Source organism: Notothenia rossii, assembly GCF_949606895.1.
Source record: "Notothenia rossii genome assembly, chromosome: 8".
Lineage (NCBI taxonomy): Eukaryota > Metazoa > Chordata > Actinopteri > Perciformes > Nototheniidae > Notothenia > Notothenia rossii.
Genome location: NC_136906.1, coordinates 74,927,888 through 74,941,381, shown reverse-complemented (window position 1 = coordinate 74,941,381; position 13,494 = coordinate 74,927,888). Strand labels below are relative to the sequence as shown.

General features: G+C 39.4%; 1 protein-coding gene across 2 annotated transcripts in view; it reads right to left on the bottom strand.

Annotated features, from left to right (window-relative positions):
* Positions 1-13,494, bottom strand: part of map3k5 (mitogen-activated protein kinase kinase kinase 5) — an 85,781-nt gene that overhangs the window by 56,144 nt on the left and 16,143 nt on the right. For both annotated transcript variants that reach the window (XM_079646682.1, XM_079646683.1), the window contains exons 2-3: positions 6,438-6,577; positions 2,990-3,013 (exon numbers count right to left, since the gene is read on the bottom strand). In XM_079646682.1, the coding sequence (XP_079502808.1) occupies positions 2,990-3,013; positions 6,438-6,577 (164 nt within the window). The remainder of the gene's footprint in view (positions 1-2,989; positions 3,014-6,437; positions 6,578-13,494) is intronic.

Below are 13,494 nucleotides of genomic sequence, written 5' to 3'. Positions count from 1 at the left end.
AGGGCTCTTTCTTTCTTTTCACACGCTCGTATTTCAAGGCGACTGCAGGCCATTTGAAGCTAATCTTCACTGGTTGCTAACAGGTTTCTCGGGTAGCGGAGTGAAACACATGTGACAGCAGTGGCTCATGGGGAATCTGTTGAATGTGACTGGCAGTGATTCAGTTATTCAACCACCAGTGACTCATCTGGTTTGATATCCTTGCCGATGATCAATCTGCACTTACTGGAAGATTTCAGCTGCTTACTCACTCACCTTCACAGAAACACACTCAGAGCCGACCACAACTCAATGTTGGGGAACATTTGCCATTTTATGCAGATGTCCAATCAGTGTTGATGGAAACTCCTCCTACCAGGCCTCAATATTTGAGAGTGTGTCAGTGTAAGCTACTTTTAGTAAATCTACACACACACACACAGACAGAGCAACAGTACATTAGATATGTTTCAAATTTGATGGATGTCAGGTTTTAATAATAATCTGGCCTTTTTCTCTTGTAAAAGTGAAACATACTGTTTGAAAATACTAACAAACATATTTTTTTGTCCAAGTATGTTTTTCTATAGTACGCATTATCAAACATTTTATATACTGTGCTGTAAACAAATGATCAAGTTGTAAGAAGGGTTACTTTTTGTCCTGGTGGTCTTATTGCATCAAATCATTCATCATGTACAGTATGCAGACATGAGACCACGAGGGGGGAAGGGGTTAGCATGACTGGCATTTTTGATCGTTTCCTGTGACCGCCTTTGCATACTCTCTCATTTAGAAATAAACACTGTGTCTATATATAAACTACGTCGCTCACAGAAGATTAGAGGGTTCTCTTTTTGGGAATAAATTGTAAAGTTTGAGTGTTTAGTTTCATGACCATAGAGGAGCTTCACTATTGTCTGGAAGTTTCCATGTGACCTTGGTGCTTTTATGATTCCTATGTGTCTAGACAGGGCAATTTGAATTAAATATATTTAAAATTATATTAAGATATTGCTCATCATAGCCCATACACAGATACAAAGGGATGGAAGAAATTATGCAAATATTGCTATTTAAGTGCACTTCAACCCTCAAAGAAGCGATTTAAAAGCTCATGCGAACGTGCAGAGGAGATTGGAGTGCTCTAATAGAAGCAAGACAGCAGGAGAACGATGAGAGCCCATAGGGGAGAGCAGCGGGTTCACGTCCTCACAATGTGAGTGATAATCAGCTTTCCTCACATGCTACGAGTCAGAGTCAGAGATCAGGAGATCCATGCAGAACAGGGCCTCAATCCACTTAGGAGAGCCAAGCCTTTTATCTCAAGCCTGAACATGGACTTCTGGACTAAAGTCAGTCGTCTGCTTCCGTCTTAATATTTGCTCGAGAGCTGAATTAGTTGATATAAGAAAATCAATTGTCAAGAGTAGTTGTAGCGGCCAAAATCCTATAGAAATAAAACAGATAATTAACTTAAAATAATACAGCCGCTGAGGCACTAGTTAGCGGATCTTACGCAGGGCAATGATCCAGGTCCAGACAAGATTCTCCATTTGTACAGTTTATTCCGATGACAAAGTACAACAAACAGGTTTCCTATATCCCTTTTCCTTAAGCCTTTCCTATGGCTTTCCTTTTGCTGGCTTGAAACACCCTGGTAAAAAAAAACGTTTGCTTACTAGTGCTCTGGCTCCCACCACTCACCTGTCTCCAATATATACAATTACACCAGGTGCTCTAATCACCCAGTGCCCAAAACATGCCTTCAAAATAAAAGCATAGAAACTACTTTAACTTATGAAGCTAACTAAGAATACATATAAATAAATGATAATAATAATAATAATAATAATAAACAGAAAGAAAATAAATGTTAAACTATTAAATAATATAAAGAGATATATATAGCTCCAACATTAGTGTAATCATGTTCATCAGGCTAAAATCGCAAACATGAGTTTCTGTAATCTGCTGTACTGTACTATACTGTACCAGGGCTCCAGAACACTATTGGCTTTGTCCTCTACATATTATACTCAGAGCTGTGAAACAATGCACATTCTCAACTAGAAAAACCTAGTACACGTTTAAATTGGCTTAAAGAGGCCTAGTTCTGCTTCGTTTACCCTTACCTGTAGTCTGTTGTAGGGCTGCTCGATTATGGCAAAAATCATAATTTCGATTATTTGGGTCAATAATTTATATCACGATTATTAAAAACGATTATTCATTTACTTTGAAAACATCTATTTATTGAAAAAAAAATAATAACAGTTGATTACCCTGAACTTTAAGTATAATTAAACTGAAAAACACATACAAAAAATTTAAATAAAATTAAAATATACTAAAAAAGATACTAAAATAATCGTTTTATTTCGACTACGTTGTTTTTGTAATCTTTGCAAGCCAAAATCGTAATTGCGATTAAAATATGATTAATTGAGCAGCCCTAGTGTGTTGTATAGGTTTGTGTGCATGTAAATGGTCTGCAAAGGCTAAAATCCCAAAGTGAGAGGACTTAAACCTAATGTGTTGAAGTGGGTGCATCTAAAAGGAAATATATTTTCTTTAAACAACATTACGTGACTCGGCACAGAGAAGGATTTCCTTAGCTTTGAGGCAGCACCTCATTTGAATGCTGCAGTTTCTGCAAGTCAAATGTTCCAAATGCCTGATCCTATTTATGCAGATCAAGCCCATGCAGTCACTGTAACTCATGAAACAGCTGGCACCTGAGAAAAACATCTCCAAAAATGTAAGAGAAGATCATGTAATTTGACATCTTGCATTTCTGAGGAACAAATATCAGCCTCTTGCTAAAAGTGAGCTGCGAAAGAGAAAAACCTTTATAACACCGAGGAGGGAAACGTAAGGTGTCAAACACTCAGCTATCTGCACATTGCAGAAAAACATATTCTCTGCAACACATAAGATGTGTGATGTGTGCGCAATGGGAGTAAAGTGTTAAAGGAGAGGAAAGTCAAAGAGATTGCTTTGTACTCACAGTGTTCTTCTGGCAAATTATCTCCTGGAAAGAAGAAGAGAAAATACATTCAGAGATTACAAAAGGACACTTCTCTTTGTTTTGTTTAATAAATAACAGAAAGGTAGAAATGCAACAATAAAATGATTACTAACGTGGGAATTCCAAACATTTAAAAAAGGTTTCATGAAGAAGGAAGTACATTGAACATGTCTGTTTACCATGAACTCGGCTAATGTAGTTTGTTTAACCCTCCTATTGTCTTCGTTTCCCCCCCCTTACTTTGGTGTTCGCGGACAAATTTGACCGGTCCTGTTTTAACTGCTATTACATTAACACAAAAACCATTAATCATCACCAAATTTCATTTAACACCCTTTCAAACTGTACATATTGTATCAGACTACTGGTATACATGAAAAACTGCAGTAAATATACAAAGAATAGAAACTGAACTTGTATTGCGTGTGCCAGGTGTGATCCATGTGGGGGGATGGGCACATAAGAGCGGGAAATGTATCAAATTGTTCTGTGTGTGTGTGTGTGTGTGTGTGTGTGTGTGTGTGTGTGTGTGTGTGTGTGTGTGTGTGTGTGTGTGTGTGTGTGTGTGTGTGTGTGTGTGTGTGTGTGTGTGTGTGTGTGTGTGTGTGTGTGTGTGTTATCTGATCCGGATGGTTACTAATTCCTTTTCTTTATGGCGGTCATGTTTGACCGGGAACACCATGGGTGTTACAAAGTTGACTAAATCATCCAAAATTCAATGAAAGTGGTGATCAGCAATTGTATATGTTCAAATGTCTACTGTGAAGGATATCATAAAGCCTTAATGTAATCTAATGTAAAACTAAAAAGTTATGATTGATGAAAGTAGCAAATCGGTCAGACTTGACCCGAAGACAACAGGAGGGTTAAAGCACACTGAGCCTCTTGTCTTGCAGAAAGCCAAATATTCAGACATTGAAAGTGAGTTTAAAAAAAAAAATGTTTGCATCTATTTCAAAGGTCTTTAAAACAGTTGTTGCAGCTTGAAACACCTTAAAACTCTCGGACTGAAAAGAGATGTAATTGTACATGCTGTGATGCATCAAGCACAGACACAGGAATGATTGTGATGCTAGTCTCATCATCACACATTAGAAGAAGCGGATCAATGAGCCGAGCTACTAAAATATTTAAGAGCACTCATTTTACCTCACTGAAATGACATGGCACAAATAAATATTAATATCTTATGTCACTGATAAATCACAATCAGTTTTCATGCAAGTGCTGAGATAATAGGATATGAATCAATAAGGATATTTTCCTCACGTTCAATTTGAGAAAAGGAAGTATTTAAAACTGAAAAACACCTACGTTTGTGATCAACGACACACGTTTACATTGGGATACTTTTGTTATTCCATAGAGGAAAATATCACTTGAAATAAGCCTGACCAGCATGAGGGCACACCTCTTTAGGTCTCTGTTTATTTTCTCTAAAAGGGCTACAGCATTTAAAGAAAACTCCTGACACCCCTTTGAAACCATTTAGCAGCCTGATACAGATCAGAGAGAGCCACCAGAGAGGAGGTGTGTGTGTGTGTGTGTGTGTGTGTGTGTGTGTGTGTGTGTGTGTGTGTGTGTGTGTGTGTGTGTGTGTGTGTGTGTGTGTGTGTGTGTGTGTGTGTGTGTGTGTGTATGTGTGTATGTGTGTGTGTTTTCAGTCGGGGTGGGGAGCAAAGCACAGGAACTCCTATTAGGAACTGTCTGAAACAGAGCAGGCTATCTGAAGCTTTTTACGACATACACAGCAGGAATAATTGAGCTAAAAATGTACATTTGGGGTTTTAATGCCTTCTAAATTCAATCTGCACTAGAGGCTGTATGGTACGTTACTCTGACTGCACAGCGAGAGGAAAACCGTCAATAAAGGCTTCAGTGTTTCAATGTGTTCAGCTTTGGCCTCAGTGAACCACGTCTCGTCTGCTCCATAAGACTTGCACTGTTGTCAAATGCTGACTCAGCTTGGGTGAGTTTTTTTGGGGGTGAAAGTAACAATCTGACATTTTATTATGAATACAGATGTGTTACTCTCCCTTACAGATTGCCGTTATTATAGAGCAGTTCTTTTCATGAAGGTTTTGGTTTATTTCATAACAGTGTGTCATGTTTTTTGAAGTTAGCAGAGGTCTTAGTTGCAGTAGGAAGCAGCCCACGTCAACCAAAAAACACTTTTAAACATGAGTAATCAGCACACCGAGTGCATAATACCCGAAATGTGTTTTAAAGTGCCGAACCATTTCAACTGCACCATCAAAATATAAAATTGAATTACGTAAATGGTTGTAGCACTTCAAATGGTTTGGCTTAATCTGAGTTTGTATGGTTGACTCCAGTTATTCTAAATTGCTTTGGATAAAAGCAACAGCTAATTGAAAAATGAAATGAAATACAGTTGAATCTGTGTCTTAAATTGAAGAGCTCTCAATGATGGACAATACTTCAAAACCGGGACTATATCCGACCCGTTTTTGGGCCATGACCCTGTATACCAACACAATTCTTAACCCTATCATCATTTTGATTTTCGTTTCCAGCTAACAAACAATCAGCACTGAAATGAAAATCTCAATCGTGGAAATTAAAGGTGGGGTAGGTAAGTTTGAGAAACCGGCTCGAGATACACTTTTTGTTATATTCCATGGAATGCTCTTAACATCCCGATAGCAATGAATATCTGAAGTGCTTTGACAATAAATACATTAAAAAATGTCATCTGTGGAAACCATGGCGCTGTAAAAAGCACGACCAATCATCTGAGCCGGCCCGGCTAAAAATAACTGGATGGCCTACCTGCCTGTCAGCCTTCCATCTGTGCACAAACTTATCTCGTGCCCTCATTGGTCATGTGGGTGTTCGTGTGTGTTGGAGGAGGGGCTCTGTAAGGAAGTGGCAGGTTTTTTCCGGCTTTGTATTTTCAAATTCTAGCGCACTCAAGCTGGTTTCTCCGAAATGACCTACCCCACCTTTAAATGATTTAGTACCACCTTATGGTACTGCACCACCACCAAATAATACATACATTCAACAAAAGAAATACAAGATTTGATAGAAAAGAAAGGACATCACAGGAGAGGACAGACTGACAGACAGCTCATCTCTGAAGGGCAGAGAAACACAACTGAGGACAAAACTGCGGTTTTACCACTTAAAGAAAAGTGGTTGATGACTAAGTGACAACAAAATTGCTCTTTTCCCTGAACTCTATTTTCATCAAATAACTACGTTTTTGAAATGAGGCCAACGCCGACTTTCATAAATGCATTTCCTTCCTTCAAATAATCGATGCATTTATGTGCCGCTGCCACCAAATGACTTTCCTGTCAATCCCCTGTCCCTCTGGCTTTCCTAAAAATAGCTTTCAATTACCACCTCTGTGAACCTCAGTGATTGTTTGTTAATGTGTGTTAATGCTCTCTGTTCTCACCTTCAGGGACTGGAGGGAGTCGGAGTTGGTGTCGCAGTACAGGATGATGTTGTTGGCCATGCTGAAGCTCTCTCTGACTCCCAGGTGGTAGAAGAGCGAGGGCTGCCGGAAAGCGTCCGTCATCTCCACCACGGCGATATCTGATGGGGAGAGACAGGTACAGACAGTCTAGTGTCAGGTGTCAACTTTCATTTAAAACGTTTCAGTTCATCTTGACAGTTTCAAGTCCTCAACACCAAACTTTCCTAAAGGGATTTATTTCCAAAATGCTGCCACACCTTTGGAAACATGTCTTAATGTGTACATATGTATAAATGTGTCAGTTGATTGTGTATATATAGGAAATACATATTTTTGTATATATTTTTATTTTTGTATTCAGGATTGTGGGAAACGGTATTTCGATCTCTCTGTCTGTACACACAAACTGAAAGATTGACAATAAAGTTGATTTGAAAATATTTCAGTTCATCTTGACGGTTTATAAGACCTCAACACCAAACCTCATGATGCAATAGGAAAGGGAGTTATTTCCAAAATGCTGCCACATCTTTGGAAACACAATATAATTGTATCACGTTTCAAAGGCTTAAAGGTGGGGTATGTAATTTTGGAGAAACCAGCTCGAGTGCGCTAGAATCTGAAAATACGCAGCCGAAAAAAATCTGCCTCTTCCTTCAGACTTCCTTACAGAGCCCCTCCTCCAACAAACACGAACGCGCACATGACCAATGAGGGCACGAGATAAGTTTGTGCACAGATGGAAGGCTGACAGGCAGGTAGGCCATCCAGTTATTTTAGCCGGGCCGGCTCAGATGATTGGTCGTGCTTTTTACAGTACTACGGCTTCCACAGATGAAATATTTTGTATGTACAGTATTTATTGTCAAAGCATTTCATATATTCATTGCTATCGGGATGTTAAGAGCATTCCATGGAATATAACAAAAAGTGTTTCTGAAATAAATTACATAACCCACCTTTAATTATCATATGCACAATAGCCGATGTTAATGACAATCTTACAGAGGCCCTGTTTCCCTTTCCTGTAGTGGGTTATATAGCTTTTAGTGCATGTAAATGGTCTGAAAGGCTACAATCCCTGTGTTCCATTCAGTTCCTCTCCCACCCCCCCCCCACCCCTACCTGAAACACCTCAATTGGACTCCTTTGTTTACTTTGTAACATAATGACATCACTGTGTAACACTCACACTTCTATTGGCTGGCATTTCAGTCAATTAAAATCCTTATACTCAAATATCTAAATGGTTTTAAATGTTCAAATAAAATGGAATCTAACAGACTTTTGAGTCTGGAAATTGTGCGATGGCATTTTTTAATGATTTATTTTGTAATACCTTGGCTTACTTATACACAATTGTTAAATACATCAACAATGAAACGTGTCAACAATTAATCCTATAAATAATCTGTGTGTAAAACCTGCATCAGATCAGAGGTAGAGGTCACAACAACTTCATTTAGGCCATCATCATTATTGTTCTGATAGAGAGAGACACCATGATCAAAGGTTAATAAACAAGTATACAGTAAAGCCACATCAAGTGTGTCAGTATTTCACATTACAGGTTGTTACACTGCTATAGATTCCTGTATCCGAGAAGTAAGTCGAGCTAATTCAGAAACACACTCGTGAAAAACAGATCTGATGATTTGAACCCGTCTTTTCAACTCTATCTATAAATACGCTCAACACCACACTGTCTCCAGCTGGACTCGAGCATATGATCCGGATCAATAGGTCAACAGTAAATATTGCAGAGTGTCACTCAAGCCAGCGGGAACACGGCTTCTGGTGGAGGGGCGGAGAGTTCCCAGCCTTGAACCAAGAGCTGAAGCAGCAAAACAGACCGCTGTGTTTCCAGAGAGCTCTTTATAGGGTGCTGTTGAACTGATCCAGAGATCCATGAACCAGCCAAAAGCATGAAGTGATGTCCATACATGTTTGCACTTAAAATGATGTATGTGACACTAACGCACATCAGGCAAACACATCTTGTTCATTATGCGGAGAAAGCTGCACATTGCTCTGTATATTTTTCATATTTCTGTGCATTGCTACCACTAAAAACTGCTGTGAATGCAGAAAAGTGTCAATTTTTAGCCTCTCAAACATTGAGTTAAAAAGGACAAAAATGGATCTCATAAAAAAAAATGTAGTCTAATGGATAGTGAGGTGGGCTGATGATTGGAAGGTTGCGAGTTCAAATCCTGCCTGGAACACCACTACTAGTGTGCTCTTGAGTGAGGCACTTAGCCCTCGGTTACTCCAGGGAGAATGTCCCTGTGATTGATCATTGTAAGTCGCTTTGGAATAAGGCGTCTGCGAAATGCCTGAATTGTAAATGATATTTTTGGGAGAATAAACCCCACAGATCCTCAACTCTGGTGTGTTTCACTCATTAACAACGCAACACAGAGCAACAATATCGTTGTCTACAGTAGCCATGAACTTGCATGTATTATCTTATTTGAGGGGGGGGGGGAATGCATGGACCACCCGAATAGGTTAGGGGGCCTTTGGCTTTTCTTACAAATTCTGTGGGAAACACTGTATAATTCAGCAATAGCTCACAACAGGCCGTGGTATATGCTCATTATATCACAGCTAAGGGACGTGGTTCGGCCCGACGCGAAGCGGAGGGTCGACAACCCCCTTAGCTGTGATATAAATTATGAGCATATATCACGGCCTGAAGTGAGCTATTGCTTTTATAAAACGGTTACCAAGTGTGGCAATATGAAAGAAAAATACACACTCTAATTTAAATAGTTTTTATTAGTAAATAATGATGTTCAAAATAAAATAGTCCCTCCGTTGCCTTCTGCACAAAACATAGTGCGAGGTGGTTGCTATGCAACAACACTAACAGCTAGCGAACATATTAGACAGAGAGCGTTGATCGATTATTTGGCTATTTATTTACATTAATGTGTATGTTGCTGTTTATTGTGCACCCACTGAAAAACTGTCCAGCATCAGTAGCATGGCTTACTTGGTCACTTGTATAGGTCGAGGTTGTTCGAGGCTGTTGCTTGGCGTGGCTAGGATATTGCTCCACTTTCTCGAGACTTTCCCCGAGATTTGGCTTCCAGTAGTTCTCGAGAAAGCTTTCGCACCTATGGCCACAAACGGTCATAATTTCTCTGCTTTGTTTCAAGACCTGCATCAGAAAGCTTTTGAATGGTGGCACTTTTCCAGTTGGTCTACCTGCTCTTCACGGAGCTCTGCATGTCGTAGTTTAGGTGCTTCTTTTTTTTTCTGGAGATAGGCACTGCTCAATCCACTCCTCCATACTATAGTAAGAAGACCCCCCGGAGGTCGAAGTTAATCTTAAATGTTTCCATTTTATGCTTTGTACGTTTGTTTCGTAACGGAAGAAATTTAAATATATTTATAAAACTGACAAGTCAAATCAAGCAATCTGATTGGTCGATAGCGTTTTTGCAGACCTCTTTGATTACAGATTTGAAAACATCGTTGCTTGCTTTAAAAGTAGCACAATTCATTATGTTAAACCTTCAAAAGTATCTAGATATCCCTGTCCTAATGCCAAAGGAACTGCACACTGAATATGTTTTGCCGTTTGATGTCTATGTCTGGACCGCTGCGTCAAAAAGGAGGGCTTCTGCCCCGTCACTTCTCCGCTGCTTTCTTGTTCCAGTATCAGCCCAACGATATACTGTTTTTCTCAGACGTGGAGGGATACTGACTTGTTGTGAAAAGTAATTTACAATTCTACCCGTGGTATACACTCAGTATATCACGGCTAAGAACCAATCAGATTGCTTGATTTGACTTGTCCGTTTTATAATGTACAATTAATATCATTGGGACTGAAAACAATACATTTAAAGACATCACTTTGGATTTTAAGGAACTGAGATTAAAATGTCTCACTATGTACTGACATTTTCTACACCAAATTGATTAATCAAAAAAATAACGGGCAGATTATAGATAACTACTTAGTTAATAACAAAACTAGCCAACTGTTTACAACCCTACATACATGCGCTTTAAAAGGACATCGTGACATACAAAGTGTATATTAGCCAGTACAGTGAACACAACATGGGGCGGTGGTACACGTTGTCCCCGAGGCCTCGAGCCACTGATAACTGATAACAAAAAAAACAGAGTCGCTGCGCTCCAGTAACGACAGAGGAGCTCTGAGAGATAACGCACCGCACCCTGCTTTTTCATCTGCTTCCAACTCTCCACCTCTCTGTGTCAACAAACACATCACATGCAGCTACAGAGCGGAGGATCTCTGATCAGGGAGAACTAATATGTTAGGTCGTTTCAGGCCATCGACCATTACAGCTGGTGGAGTATCACTGTGGGAATGCACTCAAATATTCTCGAGTCACTGCCAGATAATAGGATTTTCTATTCCGAACATTTGATGGCAGGGAAACTGTCTCTGATTTTCTCTGTGTAGTGATCTTGAACAGGGCAATTATTATCAGGTGTTATCAGGTGTTATGGCCCAATTTGCATTCAAAAGAACAACAAACAGTGAATCAAAACAACAACAAGGAAGCATGATAAGTGCAATTAAGACCAGGAGGGTATACTACGAAGCTGGTTCAACCTAACCTGGATATGTTTGAGTTAGCCGGTTGGCCTAATCCAAAACATACGCGCTTTCGCTAAACTGTACTACGACGCAGGTTATCAAGTGGATCGCTCAAGCCAGCCGTGCCCTAGGTGCGCGTTCACATGAAAGGGGTGGTATTTGGAGCATTCGACCAATCACAAACATGGAGAAGCGTACTGACAGCGCAACGCCATACTTCCTGAATGAAAAGTCAACTATAATATTAGACATATGAAGAAGTTAAACTTTAAACATCCATGACTTAAACACTTTATCCAGGATAAAAGCCACATAGTTGCACCTGCAAGGTTAATACAGCCGGTAAAAGAAAAAGTGTTTGAATCATACATTAACTGGTTTATGATATCACTGCCCCGTCTAAGACACGAGTGGATCTGACTTTAAATACATTTGACTCCAGTGTTTCGTCAACTTAATGTGTTGCTTAAAATAATACTTCTGCATGCAGTATGTGGCACTGTGAGTGTTGCACGGCGAGATACGGCTCAGCTGACTCAGATAAGGAAATATATGATACATTATGATGTGATATGCCGCAGACTGTACTTAATGTTACTCTGATCCGGTTACTTATGTTGTGTGGCAGATATTTAAGTAAGCTTTCTTAACGCTAATGTTATAATAGTCAAATTGCTCTGAAGATGGGAGGTGATATTCTATTAATGTTCACGTTCTCACAATCGGTGATTTTTGCCGGCCGTCTTTCCTGCAACGGCAGTTTTTCTGTATTTCCTTTCTCCTGTAATATGACTTGATCGCTTTAAACTCTGCACACTGAGCTCTGATTGGTCAGCAGGCAGTGCTTTCACTGAGTTGAGCTCTTAGCCTGCAACCTAACCTGCTCCGGGGCAGGTTAGCCGCACAGCATAAGTTACCATGGAGATCTAGCCTGCTAAAAACAGAACCAGCTTCGTAGGACCGGAAACCCCGAGCTTCCCCTGAAGTTAGCCGGTTTAGCGAAAATCCGGCTTCGTAGTATACCCCCAGATTGCATAGTTAAATACACCAGAGGCTCAAAAGATTGTCACTTCCAGCTTTTTATATATTTGTTTAACTTAAAGCTTGGACTTAATACAAAACACATCTTACCCAGGTTGCCCAAAATCACAAATGTACAATCTTTACAAAATTCAACACCCACCACGTCTGCTTTAGGTAAGGAACAAGAGATCGAGTGACAATTGAAGATCGACTAATGTCACAAAAAATAAGGACTAGAGAAATTACTTGACTTCTCTGTGACTTGACTTAAAGATTTATAAAAAGAAAAAAAAAAGTGTGCAGAGGCTGAGGTCGAAAAATCTAAACGTCAAAAATCAATGCTTAGAACAAGATCGTATTAATGAAAATTATTAACTTCTTATAAAATGCTCAATACCACTCTCTCACCTTCTCTTCCACACACACCTCACACAGGTATCTACTATTATTGCCACCCATACCCATGTGACCCAACAAACCCCAACCCATAATTGATCACAATATAATAATATTTTAAACAAAGACCAAATTATAAAAAATAAAAAACGCTATCAAACGTACCACAGGAATCCCCACTCTCTGACATGCATGGCTCCTACACCAAGTATATTATACACATTTCATTATTAGGCCTCTGCACCGTGATGACTTTGTCTCAGCTTTGCTAACACGTCACATGAAGGAACATGTTCAAATGATTCTGTCCACATCCTCTCGTGCAATTTGCATATTGCAACAAAAACAGGAAAAGCTGCAACTATCAGTACTTTCAGGTTCAAAATCGATAAAATAACAATGAATAATATAAAAGTGACGAACTGATTACCCAAAAGAAAATCACATTTCAGCTCACTGGAGCGTTTTAGCATCTTATTGTTTTGGTTTGGCATTTTTTTGATTAATTCTCACTACTCTACTCAGCAAAAACAACTCTCATACTCCCACTGTTCACTTTCACCCGAGCACCAAACAACAGATGGACTCAGTCAACAGATAGCTGGTGAACATAGTGATGCAGTTATCCTCCAAAGAACAAATTAAATCACAGCTAAGGAGAGGGAATATTGGATTTACATTTGTGGGACTGACAGAAGCACAACACCAAATGGATCTAATGTTGCTTTGTGTCTGCTGGGCTTTTTTCATTGCCCACAAGTTGCAGACAAAATTGTATTAATGCAGCTTTAAAAACAGCTTTAATATGTACATTTCTGCTGAGATCATTCAATATTAGCAACCATTGAATTCTGATCATTTGAATGAATATCCATTTTAAAGAGGCCCCATTATGTTTTCGGGGGTTTTCCATTTCCCCTAGTGTGTTATATGGTTTTGGTGCATGTAAATGGTCTGCAAAGGCTAAAATCCCAATGTTTCTCTCCCCTGCCATTTCCATTGGTCTCCTTTGTTTACTTTTGTAACATCAGC